Source organism: Caretta caretta, chromosome 1 (genome assembly GCF_965140235.1).
Source record: "Caretta caretta isolate rCarCar2 chromosome 1, rCarCar1.hap1, whole genome shotgun sequence".
Lineage (NCBI taxonomy): Eukaryota > Metazoa > Chordata > Testudines > Cheloniidae > Caretta > Caretta caretta.
The window spans coordinates 17089502-17103191 of NC_134206.1; the positions used below are offsets into that span (position 1 = coordinate 17089502).

Here is a 13690-nt window from a genome sequence, read left to right on the forward strand (position 1 = left end):
TGGTTCCCAAAAGCTGAATCTCATCTCCCTTTTAAATCCAAATGTAAAGAGTTTCATTATTATTTGTATAACAGTAGCTCCAACTGAGATCAGGGCGCCATTGTGTCAGGCAATGCACAAACATGGAGTGAGACACTCCCTGCCCTGAAGAGCTTACAGTCTAAATCAGTGTTGGGCCCGCGGGCCGCAGGTTGCCCACCACTGGTCTAAATAGATAGGTCAAAGTGTGGTAGGGGGAAAACAGGCCCAGAGGGGGAAGTGACTTGCCCAAGGTCACACAGCAAGTTGCTGGCAGAGACATAATTAGAACCCAGATCTCCTAAATCCTAACCCAGGGGCCTAGTTTATGTGTTGCTTTCAACTGGTCTTGGTACAGTAAGCACCTGGGACTGTTGAGAAGGATGCTATATACATGTATGCTGACAAGCATTTTCATTCACCATCATCAAATCTAAGTGCATTGCCCACCACGGCAAAATAAACCCCTTAACACACTAGTAAAGTAAGGATTATTCTTATTTAAAGATAGGGAAATTTAGGCACAGAGAGGTGAAGTGACTTGCCCAAGGTCACATAAGAAGTCTGTGGCAGAGAACACCCATTTCCTGCCTCCTAGTCTTATTCCTTAAGTACATTCCACCCATTGCTGTTGTGTGTGTTGTGTTTTTTATACCAGACAGAAAGTAGGCATAAGGACTCATTGGCTTAGTGTGGCTATAGCCCCATGACTGTTTGGGGAGAATCATCCCAACCAGCTACATGTTCATTGCTCCCTCTCATGCCTGCCTTGTTTGAGTTTTCTGGTTTCCTATGAGCATGGTCTGTGCATTTGTAGCCAGACTTCAGCTGGTTTCTGGGACTAACAGTAGGTTTCCTCCTGACTGCACTGCCTAGAGTGCTGCTGACCTGGCCTGAATTGTACAGAAAGTTTTGGCATGGCTTCGTTTTGGTGTTTGAGTGACTTTAGTCCTCAGACGAGGTGCTACACTGCCAGCCCTTCAGCCAGAACACCTTCCTCATACACGCAATGGCTACAGCGGGGTAACGGCTGCATAAAGCTTCCTGCCGTAATAATAATGCCTCAGGGCTGATCCCTCCAGATCAAGGCTAAGGATGGGAGGGGAGCTCAGTCTCCTGGCTCACTTGGGTGGAATGGTCCGCAGAAAGGTTGAGTGGTAGGCAGGGTTGCATGCTGGCCCCCTCCGCACTACAGTGCGGTCAGTCACCCTCCTTCCAAGGGTCTCTCTGCTGTGACTGCCTATACAAAGGCGGTGTGATGGTTTTTTGGGGCTGTGAGCCCTTGTCCATAGACCAATTCAATGAGACTTTACTGCCAGGGCAAGGCAGACAAGGGTTGCCACAGGGCAAGAAAAAGGGGGGTCTCCTGTTAGAGGTGGGTATGACCCACCCAGGACAGGGTGAGGTTTGATCCCCAATGTCCATTTGTCATTCATGCCCACTCCTGTGTAATGGCAGGTCTGTACATTACATGACCCTTCCCCCAGGGTCAGCAACAGCTTTTCCTCATTGCTTTGTAGTGTGACATAAAGAGAGGAATTTAGCCCCATCGAGGGAACAGTGGCGACTTTACTGAGAATATGTAACAGGAGAGTGGGCTTATGCTGTTAGGACCAGTTCCTCAGCGGGTGTCAGATCAGTTAGTTTGATTGAAATCAGCTGCGCCAACTTACAGCAGCAGAGGGTCTGACCCTCATGTTCTCCAAGAAGGCTGGAAAGCAGGAAGAAGATGTGAGACCTCAGAATAGAAACAAGACAAACATTTTGAGTTTAAACTTCCATAAGCAGCAGGGGTATCCCATCAGAAGTCACAGGACCCGTTCCAAAGAGAAGAACCCAAAGAAAGGGAATTCTTCCCTCTACTCACTTAGACAGTTGGCATCGGCTAGCAATTGTCCCCCTTGTTACTTGTTCTCTGTCTGCTATTGCGATATGAAATAATCACTGCTTTTCATTTACGCTCCTCTGTCTGGGTTCTTCCCCCTCTCGCTGCTGTCTGTGCTTCACACACTGAGATAGCTGAGCCACGATCGCTCAAACAGTCAGAAGAAAGGACATATCTTTCTTATGTATCTCGGAGGTGCAGACTCACGCACAGGAGATCTTGGTTGGGGTATGTCCCCAAGGACTTCATACCTTTTACAGGCTTCTAAAGCAGAGTCAGGTTTCTAGGCAAGCCTGCCAGACACTGAGCATCCTCAGCTCCTGTTGACTTTAAACAAGTGTTTGAGGACCGTGGCACCTTGCTTGATCAGCGAGGGTGTTTGTTTCCCTTCTGCCTACCGTAACGGGCATTGATGGTGGCCAGGGCCACCTTGCCACCTCAATCAGAGCTTCTACTAGAAATATCAGCCGTCACTTCCCCCTGTCACGCAGAACCTAGGAGTTCCACTTCCATGTTTCATGCCTTATCTGCTAGACCACATGTTCTTTTTGGTTTAGGGCCAGCAGCTCAGTCTCAAGAGCCAGCCTCTCTACTTCGAGAGAATCTGGGAGCACCTTTCTCACATGCATTCCTTTGATGTGCGTGAATCACTAGACTTCAGATAAACAGGACTGGCTTGTTTTTGTTTCTTTTTCCTTTCTCCCAGGAACAAGAAAAGGAAGCAAGGAACAGAGCTGCCTACATTTCAACCTTGCCCAAATCCCCTCTCTGGTGGAGAGATTTTGACAGGGACAAGGATGACGAAGGCTCCTCTGGGGGCTGCGGTCCAGCTGCTGGAGGTGGAGGCTCCGGCTCGTTTCATGGACTAGTCTTCTAAAGGTGCCACTGAACACGAACACTAACTATAAACAACAAGCAAGAAGCCCCGCTTCAACTTCATTTCTAACCAAGCCGCGGGGCCCACAGAGGCCAGAGTCTCCTCTCACCTCCTTTAAAGTCAGTGTTACCAAGGAGAGGAGTTTGGCCCTGAATCCTGTCTAAGTAGAAGGACTTGCTGCTGATTCAGGGAACACATTGCTGGCTGGAGTTAAATCACCAGCACATGGAGATTCCCGTTGCTTTCTATGCACTTGGTCTGAACGCCTTAAATAATATTACTAGCTTCTGAGCTCTGCGGTGATGAGCTACTGACTGATAACTAAGCGAAGTGCCACTTTCTTAACTGTAGCATCATCTTGCCTGCTGGGTACACCGTTGATCAAGACTGGGGCAGGGAAAGGGGCAGGGAAACTGGACTCTTTTGGAAGAGACCAAGTGCAGCACCAGTGACTGAAATGCAGAGCCCCAAATCTTCCACATGGAAATGGAATCTATGGCCAAGGTCTTCCAGAAGGGCCTAGAGATTTTCAGATGTCTCAGGTTTTGGGTGCCCAACTTGCCGTGCCCCTTAAAGGAGCCTGATTCTCAGAAAGTGCTGAGTATCTGCCCTCAGAAAATCAGGGCCCCTTTAAGGCATCCCACATTGGGCACCCAAAATCTGAGACACCTTAAAATTGCTCGTCACTTCTGGAAATCTTGCCTTGTTGAGATCACAGCAGCCACAGCTCCATCTTAATCCTAGCAGGCATGGATTCAAGCATTCAGGCATCTTGATTCAAGATGGAGTATGGGATGCCAGTAGAGTACGTTGGCATGGTGCCTGTGATCACAACTCTCGCTAGCGGCTGGTCCCCAACAGCTCTTATAGTCTGCCGCTTCCTCACTCCCTGCAGGGCCGACTCCTCTGGTGTGAGTGGGATGGAGTTGTGCTGTTTATGCCCAAGGGGCTGGGTTCAATTCCTACTGCTGACTGTGGTGTGTGTGTGTGAATATTGTGTATCCATAGAATAAAAAAAAAACCCCAAATCCTGAATTAAATTCAAATGACAAAAACAGGAAATCTATTAGAGAGGCTAAATGCAGCAGACCAATTAGGGAATGAGAGTTGTTTGTTCCGTTCTAATTAGTACTATCCAACCCTTTTGAGGTTTGCCCACCACTAGCACAATTTCCTCTCACTTCTAATCATTCTAGCCCTCATTGGGTTTTTCCTGAAGGATCAGCAGATGCACAATCCCACTCCAGGGCTCTTATTCAGGCAAAACTCCCATTAAAGTTAGGATGTCGCACCTTTCTGGAGTGAAGTGTGCGCATCTTTGTTCCACCATGAGGAAATTGCACTACAAGAGAAGAGGGCCTGTCTGGCAAAGTCTCTCCTCCCTTTCACCTTGTGTAGCGCTGGCAGGCCCGCTCCATCTCTGCAGTAGCAAGGGGGCTCTGGAAACTGCAGGATACCTCTGAAATCCCGCCCCATATTATAGCTAGATAAATATATATAGCATACATATGCTAATTCCCAGGAAAAGAAATCTGTAGTAAGATCAGCTCCTCTTCATTTCCAGCTGGGAGCAAGATTTAGCTGGCTCCTCTTTACACAGACTGGAAGAGCAAGAACCCAGAATTCCTCCTTAGTCTTTCCTCAGCGGTGACTCTCACTGAAGGCAGAGTTTAGTGAGTGTTTGACATCAGGCAAAGGAACTTAAAGTTGAGTAAAACGATGGTCACAATTTTCATTTTGGGTGCCCAACTGTGGGCCTGATGTTCAGAGCTGCTGAGCATGCACAAGCCCAGCTGAAATCAATGGGAGCTGTGGATGCTCAGGACTTCTAAAAAAAAAAATCTGGTTTTAAGATGGGCACCTAAACAAACCAAGACACCCAAAACCAGTCGCCACTTTTGAAAATATTTGAAAAGCGGGGAAATGGCTGATAAAGGGAAGGAAAATCTCAAGCTTCCTAGAAACCATTCAGGACTTTCACACCTATTTAACTATATCAGAGTTCATGGTATTAGGGGGGTAATAGCAGGAAATAATGGGAAGACAATCAAGCTTTAGTCGTGAAACTCTTAGATTTGGGGTGGCATTTTCAAAAGTGGCGCCTGCGGTCACTGGGCATTAGACAGCTGACCCACTCAGGCAGGTTTGAATTTCCCAGTGGCAGCTAGATCCACAAAGGGGTCTTAAACTCAGCATTGCAACACCTAACCTTTAGGTACCTTTAAAGGGGGTTCCACTTGCCAAAGGTCCACCTCCTTGGAGGTAGGTCTGGAAATTAGCTCTCTCCCCATCTGGCTCCTCCTGCCATTACTCATGTTGTGACTCATCTCTCTCTTCACAACTCAAGGTGCGCTCTCTCTTTGTGGCTCAGCTCCCCGGCCAGGTCACTATATGGTTCCTCCTCTTCCTGGGTAACAAAGTCCCACTGGAGAAGCTGTCTGGATGCTGTCTCAGATGGTCTCTGTTCCACATCTCTGGGTCTGTGCCACTTTGCCAGTGGCTGGTAGGGGAACCCAGTCCTCCCTCTATGCTTCATTCCAGCCCAGGGGCCCTGTGACTAGCAGCCAAGGTCTGCACTGTCCCATTCCTTGCTACTGTTTCCCTGGGCTTCTTCCCAACCTTTCTTAGGCTGGTTCTCCTCCAGGTGCAGCATCTAAGGATAACTGGCCCTTCCTGGCCCATGTTAACACACTCAAGGCTTGTGTGGGTTACACACCCCATCACAGTACCCTGCCATTGAGTGGAATCTGTGGCCCTTTGTTAGGAGCCCAGACTTCCTATACAACGCATGGCGAGAGTTAGGCACCTAGGACTGGAATCCACAAAGCCAGCCACCAACCCTCTTGTGGAGTTAGGCACCTAAGCCTTGTCTCATATGAGGAGGGGGAGGTAGTGGTAGCGGTCCCTGCCCCTCTGTTCAGCCTACTGTTTGAGCACTCGCCCCGCCTGTGGGAGGCCTGTGTTCCAATCCCCCTGCTCCAATGCATATTTAATTAGTTATACACAGTGGAACAGCTTAAACAGAAGAGATTGAGAGAGATTTTCCCCAGACTACCCCACCACCTCTGGGCTCTAGCATTGTTTTGTACAAGGCCCAGTCAGGTGGCTTCTGAGCATGCCCACCCAATCACATCCCAAAGGCGAGCTAGGCAGGGGCATGCCTAGTCTGAGAACCCTGTTGGAGCTTAGATGTGAGCTTGGTGCCCAGGCATGTAGATTGCTGCATGCCTAGAGGTGGATTTTTTAGGCGTTTGGGGGCTTTCCAGCAGAAATGTAGGCATCTAGGGACTGTAGGTGCCTAGAGAGTTAGGCAACAGCTGAGCAGGGCTTTTGAGAAGCTCTGTTTTGGATTTAAGTGCTTAAATGTCAGTTATGCACCTAAATCCCTTGGTGGAGCTAACTCTAGGGCCTGCCTGCATCTTTATATGCCTAAATACCTTTGTAAATCTAGCTGTAGGTGACTTAGGAGTCCATGTCCTATTTAAGCTGTTGACTTTCAATGAGGCTTCGTTACACAACACACTGTCAGCCGGTGCAATTCATTGTCAGGGGATGTTGTGAAGGCCAAAACTATATCTGGGTTCAAAACAGAGTTCAAACCCTATGCTTTGGGTTCAAACCCCATGCTCTGGGCATCCCTAGCCTCTGACTGCCAGAATCTGGGAGTGGGTGACAGGGAATGGATCACTCAATAATTACCCTGTTCTGTTCATTCCCTCTGAAGCACTTGGCACTAGACGCTGTCAGAAGACAGGATACTGGGCTAGAGGAACCTCTGATCTGAGCAGTATGGCTGCTCATATGGGACTATATCGTTTTGTGTTTTTAGTGCTGCAACTGGGCCACTGGAGCGCTTCAGCGTAGATCCCACCTCCGCTGACAGGAGGGGTTCTCCTCTTGGCATAGATAATCCACCTTTCCAAGAGGTGATAGCTAGCTTGACAGAAGAATTCTTCCATTCACCTACCACTGTCTACAATGGGGTTAAATTGGTTTAATTATGATGCTTAGGGGTGTGGTTCTTTCAAACCTCTGAGTGATGTAGCTGGGTTGACCTAACTTTGCAGTGAAGACTTCTAACAACTTAGCGACCACCTCTTGGGGAAATGGATTAGCTACACCGGTGGGAGAACCCCCTCCTGTTGGCATTGCTACTGTGCACAGGGGCTACACAAGGCCCCTCATGCTCCTTGCACACATGTTAGGCCAGAGTCTTGGGAATAATCATCAGGGTCCTGATTAGGCAGGTGCAATCAGTGGCTGTGTGAGATGGGTATTGTGGGCTAGGAGTGTGGTTTCTGCCCACTGAAGCAGGGCCTGCTTACGGCAGTTGGGGGTCTATGGAGGTGTCATTTTGTTGGGGGAGGGACAGGAAGTGGGGGTGTCTGAGGGCTTGCTCTACACTAGCATTTGATACCTCAGTGCAGAACAAGCTGATTACATTGCCCTAAGAGTTAATCTGAATCTGCTTTTAATTTCCTAGCTGGGGTTCCCTTCCAGTAATGCTTCATCAGCCTGCCCTGGCCTGCTGGTATGCTGCACTACAATAGCATCGGAGCCATGGATGAGGGCTGTACTCCCAAAACAACTCTGGGCACTCATTTGATCAATTAGCAACATGGCGGATGAGTGGGCAGGCAGGGAGGAACAGAGATGGCACACAACTCAAGGCAGTTTGCAGTCTTAGGAGGACAGATGCATCTCATCCTTTGAAACTCCAGGGCACAAAGGAAAGATCATTATTAAACCCAGGCTGTATTGTAAAATACTGAGCATCTACGGTCAGTTTCTTTTCTTTTTATGTATATCTATATCAATATAGATAAAAAACAAAAAAAGACAAAGAATGCAGGACTATGACCACTATCCCCACAATTCTGCTACAGCCTCACTGGATCATTTCTGTGGGATTATTGCTGCTATTTGACGGTGTCATCTATTTCTTTCAAATCGTTATGTAGACAGCTATGTCTATTGAGTGATTTTAAGGAATTAACCATTTTCCTTGCTCTTTACAGTTATTTATAGCAAGCAATAGGGCGAAGGGGGGAAGAGGTTTAAATAAACTGCTCTAAATGATACACAAATTGAAAAAAGGATCTCTGTTCCCCTGCTTTTATATATATCATAACAGAAATAAAGGACTTGCAAAAATAAGAATTGTATTCATACTAAGTTATTAGCTGCGCCATGTTAAATCCAATAGAAAAATTCTGCTCTGAATTACACTGTTGTAAATGACAGGTTTCAGAGTAACAGCCATGTTAGTCTGTATTCGCAAAAAGAAAAGGAGTACTTGTGGCACCTTAGAGACTAACCAATTTATTTGAGCATAAGCTTTCGTGAGCTACAGCTCACTTCATCAGATGCATCATCATCCGATGAAGTGAGCTGTAGCTCACGAAAGCTTATGCTCAAATAAATTGGTTAGTCTCTAAGGTGCCACAAGTACTCCTTTTCTTTTTACTGTTGTAAATCTAGTGTATAGCCCCATTAAAGCCACTGGCTAAGAGCAACCATTTTAGTGGAGTTACGCCATTACAAATGAGAACAGAATATGGCCCAAGCTCTGTAATTATATAGTTTAAAAGTAACACAATTAAAAAGTACAGTGATACCCGCTATTATCAGTCTATTGTGTAACCCTTCTGTCCAGGGGGGATTCCAAATGTTTGACTTCTACTAAACTTCACTTTATTATTTGTCTTACAGTAGCACTAGAGGTGTCATCTGAGATCCAGGCCCCCATTGTGCTGGGTGCTGTACACAAACATTGTAAGAGACAGTCTCTGCCCTGAAGAGCCTACAATTTAAATAGACAAGAGGGACAACAGGGTGGAAGAAATGAAGTATTATCATCCGCATTAACAGATGGGAAACAGAGACAGAGATTAAGGGCTGGTTTACACTTAAAACTGCTATGGTGGCATGGCTGCGCTTCTGTAGTGCTTCAGTGTAGACAGTACCTGCGCTGACGGAAGGGATTCTCCTGTTATATATGTAACCCACACACCTCCTGGGTGTGGTGTTCTGTCCCATCTAGTGGCACTGAGACCAGTTAGAGAGGGAGATTGTGTCTGCTCTACAGCCTTAGCTAACAGCCAGTTGACTTTTACCTCATGCAGTAGAGGTTCATGCACTAAGCTTTATAGGCCCCAGGTTCGATCCTACCTGCCCACAACTGTCTTATTATCTATCCCTTTCTTAATGATGCCCAACATTCTCTTCGCTTTTTTGACTGCCGCTGCACATTGAGTGGATGTTTTCAGAGAACTCTCCACAATGACCGCAAGATCTTTCTTGAGTGGTAATAGCTGATCTAGACCCCATCGTTTTATCTGTATAGTTGGGATTATGTTTTTCAATGTGCATTATTTTGCATTTATCAACATTGAATTTCATCTGACATTTTGTTGCCCAATCACCCAGGTTTGAGAGATCCTTTTGTAGCTCTTCGCAGTTTGCCTGGACCATAACTATCTTGAGTAGTTTTGTATCAGCTGCAAATTTTGCCACTTCATCGTTTACCCCTTTTTCCAGATAATTTATTAATATGTTAAATAGGAATGGGCCCAGTACAGACCCTGGGGGACACACTATTTACCTCTCTCCATTTGAAACAGGTATCACGCGGATGTATGCGTAGTGTGTTTAAATATTCGCAAGGCATCTGCTAAGTTCTTGCATTTCACTTGTTTGTGTCTGACTAAAGAAGAAATTATTCATATTTGATTTAATCATTCCACGTGTGATTGTAAACCCAGAGGAACTTTAGTATTCCTTATATATAGGTATAGTAGAAAGAGATAGGGTTGCCAATTTTATACTTGCACAAATCTGAACACCCTTGCCCCTTCTCCAGGGTCCTGCCCCTGCTTGCTCCATCCCCCCTCCCTCTGTCGCTTGCTCGCCCCACCCTCACTCACTCATTTTCACCAGGCTGGCTCAGGGGGTTGGAGGGCTTGGACTGGGGAGTGCGGGCTCTGGGGTGGGGCTAGGGATGAGGGATTTGGGGTGCAGGAGGGTGCTCCAGGCTGGGACTGAGGGATTTGGAGGGCGGGAGGGGGATCAGGGCTGGGACATGGGGTTGGGGCGCAGGGGGGTGTGTGAGAAGGCTTTGGTTGGGGGTGCAGGCTCTGGGGTGGGGATGGGTATGAGGGGTTTGGGGTGTGGGAGAGGGCTCCAGGCTAGGATAGGGGTTTGGGGTTCAGGGAGGGGTTCTGGGTGGGTCCAGAAATTAGGGGTTCAGGATGCAGGAGAGGGCTCCAGGCTGGGGATTGGTATGCGGGGGGGTGGGAGGGAGTGCATACTCTGGGGTGGGGCTGGGGATGAGGGATTTGGGTTGCGGGAGGGAGTGCTGGGCTGGGGCAGATGGTTGGGGGTGTGTGGGTGGAGGAGTGCAGGCTCTGGGAAGGAGTTTGGGTGCAGGAGGGGACTCTGGGCTGAGGCAGGGGGTTGGAGTACGGGAGGGGATTTGGGGGTGCGGGGTCCCAGTGGCGCTTACCACAGCTCCCAGAAAGTGGCCTCCAGGTCCCTGCAGCCCCTAGGCGCGGGGGCAGTTCCCAGCCAATGGGAGCTGCAGCGTCGGCACTCAGGGCGTGGGCAGCGCATGGATCCTCCCTGGCTGCCCATGCTCCGAGGGGCCGCAGGGACCTGGCAGCTGCTTCCAAGACCCATGGAGAGCCAGGGCAGGCAGGGAGCCTGCCTTAGCCCCAGGTCTCCACTGTGCCACCAACTGGACTTTTAACAACCTGGTTGCTGGTGCTGATCGGAGCCGCCAGTGTCCCTTTTCGACCGGGCATTCCTCTGGAAAACCGGACGCCTGGCAACCCTAGTTCCAGCTCCCTCCCACGTTCTCTCTGGCCTTATCCTCACTACTAAAAAGTTGTGTTTTTACCTCAAACTAACGAACATGCCTGAGCTATTCTGAAGTAAAAATACAGAGCAGACCAGGCACTGTAGCTTTACTGCGAGGTAACTAGGTGATGTGAGTCACAAATACTGCTGGCTGCACCCTATAGTTACTTCACAGTAAACCTAAAGTGTCTTGTTTTTACCTCAGAAGCGCTGCCCTGTGTTAGCTACCCACCACATAAAAAACACACATTTTTAGTTGTGAAGACAAGGCTAGTGATGGGAAGGGTTTCTTACATAGCGTCTCTCTCTCTCTCTCTCTCTCTCTGCACTGTCCCATTCTGCTTAGAGGGTCATTCCCACAAAAAGATAAAAGGGCCTGATTTTCAGAAGTGTCAGTTGAAGTCAGTGGGACCTGTAGGCCTTGATGCTGCACTGCATTGCACCTTGTGTTTCTATTTACCTTTGTACCAAGTCAATGTAAAATGTTACCCAATCCAAATGGTATTTGGCAGTCGTGGTAGCAAGCCCAAAAGACTAAACCCAATTGTATTATGAAGCTCTGCACTAATCTGCTGTGGGTGGCATGTCATCAATAGATTGGCTTTAAAATCATGGGATTTATCCACAGCCACTAGGGCTAGAAACTTAATTTTTCTTTAAGAATGAAGGCTGAAATCATAACATATCCACTTGACTCCAGGAGCTGGGGCTTTAAGGAAAACATTAATTATCGTGAGCCTCATGATAATATCACTAGAGTTGGCAACACTGTTTCATTTTGGGATGAAAAGCAGTCAGAGGTTTGGCGAATACCGCCGCGCCTGCATCCCCATTTCAACTCTTATTCTATTCCTAAGAACAGGGGTTTGCCCTGCTGCGCTCGGCCAAAATATCCCTCCCCACAGACATGGGCTGAGCTCAGTTTAATAGGAATGAGACAGAGGGGAAAAGCACAAACAAACTGAGAAGGAAAAACGTCTCCATGGGAGGAAATAAGTGTGAAAAACTGATTGTGGCAGAGAGAACCTGATTAACATGCTGACGAGATCTTCTAAAAATGCAGCATGAAGGAGAGTGAAGAAAAGACATATTAACCCATAGGCCAATGGCCAGTCCCGTGTTCTTTATTACTCTGAGGCGAGGTCTTCCAGATGGGCTGCCGTGGCAGGCACCAGGCAGGGTTTTAGCATGCTGGGAAGCAGGGTAGGTTGGGCCCCATTGCACCTTTCCCCTGTTGAGAATCCTTTTGTACAATAACCTGTGCTCCCAGTGCGACCCACTTTACCTCATACCATGAGATAAATGTGAGCCTCATTTTACACCCAGTCCTGGTGTATATCTCCTGTCATAAATATAAAGGGAAGGGTAACCACCTTTCTGTATACAGTGCTATAAAATCCTTCCTGGCCAGAGGCAACATCCTGTTACCTGTAAAGGGTTAAGAAGCTCAGCTAACCTGGCTGGCATTTGACCCAAAGGACCAATAAAAGAACAAGACACTTTCAAATCTTGAAAAAAGAAAAGGAGTACTTGTAGCACCTTAGAGACTAACCAATTTATTTGAGCATGAGCTTTCGTGAGCCACAGCTCACTTCATCAGATGTATACCGTGGAAACTGCAGCAGACTTTATATATACATAGAGAATATGAAACAATACCTCCTTCCACCCCACTGTCCTGCTGGTAATAGCTTATCTAAAGTGATCATCAGGTGGGCCATTTCCAGCACAAATCCAGGTTTCTTCACCCTCCACCCCCCCACACAAATTCACTCTCCTGCTGGTGCTAGCCCATCCAAAGTGACAACTCTTTACATAATCAAGTCGGGCTATTTCCTGCACCAATCCAGGTTTTCTCACATCCCCCCCACCCCCATACACACACAAACTCACTCTCCTGCTGGTAATAGCTCATCTAAACTGACCACTCTCCAAGTTTAAATCCAAGTTAAACCAGAACATCTCGGGGGGGGGGGTAGGAAAAAACAAGAGGAAACAGGCTACCTTGCATAATGACTTAGCCACTCCCAGTCTCTATTTAAGCCTAAATTAATAGTATCCAATTTGCAAATGAATTCCAATTCAGCAGTTTCTCGCTGGAGTCTGGATTTGAAGTTTTTTTGTTTTAAGATAGCGACCTTCATGTCTGTGATTGCGTGACCAGAGAGATTGAAGTGTTCTCCGACTGGTTTATGAATGTTATAATTCTTGACATCTGATTTGTGTCCATTTATTCTTTTACGTAGAGACTGTCCAGTTTGACCAATGTACATGGCAGAGGGGCATTGCTGGCACATGATGGCATATATCACATTGGTGGATGTGCAGGTGAACGAGCCTCTGATAGTGTGGCTGATGTTATTAGGCCCTGTGATGGTGACAAAGGAGGTGCTGTTGTCATCATGAATAGGTCGGAATATGAACAAGAGGCTGCTCGGCAGCTCTCCAACACGAGTTTCTACAAGCCATTACCCTATGATCCCACTGAGAGTTACCAAAAGCAACTACAGCATTTGCTCAAGACACGTCCTGAAAAAGCACAAGATCAAATCCGCACAGACACACCCCTGGAACCCCGACCTGGGATATTCTATCTACTACCCAAGATCCATAAACCTGGAAATCCTGGGCGCCCCATCATCTCAGGCATTGGCACCCTGACAGCAGGATTGTCTGGCTATGTAGACTCCCTCCTCAGGCCCTACGCTACCAGCACTCCCAGCTACCTTCGAGACACCACTGACTTCCTGAGGAAACTTCAATCCATCGGTGATCTTCCTGATAACACCATCCTGGCTACTATGGATGTAGAAGCCCTCTACACCAACATTCCACACAAAGATGGACTACAAGCCGTCAAGAACACTATCCCCGATAATGTCACGGCTAACCTGGTTGCTGAACTTTGTGACTTTGTCCTTACCCATAACTATTTCACATTTGGGGACAATGTATACCTTCAGATCAGCGGCACTGCTATGGGTACCCGCATGGCCCCACAGTATGCCAACATTTTTATGGCTGATTTAGAACAACGCTTCCTCAGCTCTCGT

The 13690-nt window shown here is 47.6% G+C and overlaps 1 protein-coding gene across 2 annotated transcripts in view; it reads left to right on the forward strand.

Annotated features, from left to right (window-relative positions):
- USP35 (ubiquitin specific peptidase 35) overlaps positions 1-7940 on the forward strand; it is a 67477-nt gene extending 59537 nt beyond the window's left edge. The window contains exons 11-12 of one of the 2 annotated variants that reach the window (XM_075126278.1): positions 2610-2782; positions 7264-7940. In XM_075126278.1, the coding sequence (XP_074982379.1) occupies positions 2610-2780 (171 nt within the window). In that variant the 3' untranslated portion in view covers positions 2781-2782; positions 7264-7940. Of the gene's footprint in view, positions 1-2609 lie in introns of both variants that reach the window. The other variant, XM_048840531.2, reaches the window with a different exon arrangement.
- The last annotated feature ends 5750 nt before the right edge of the window (positions 7941-13690 follow it).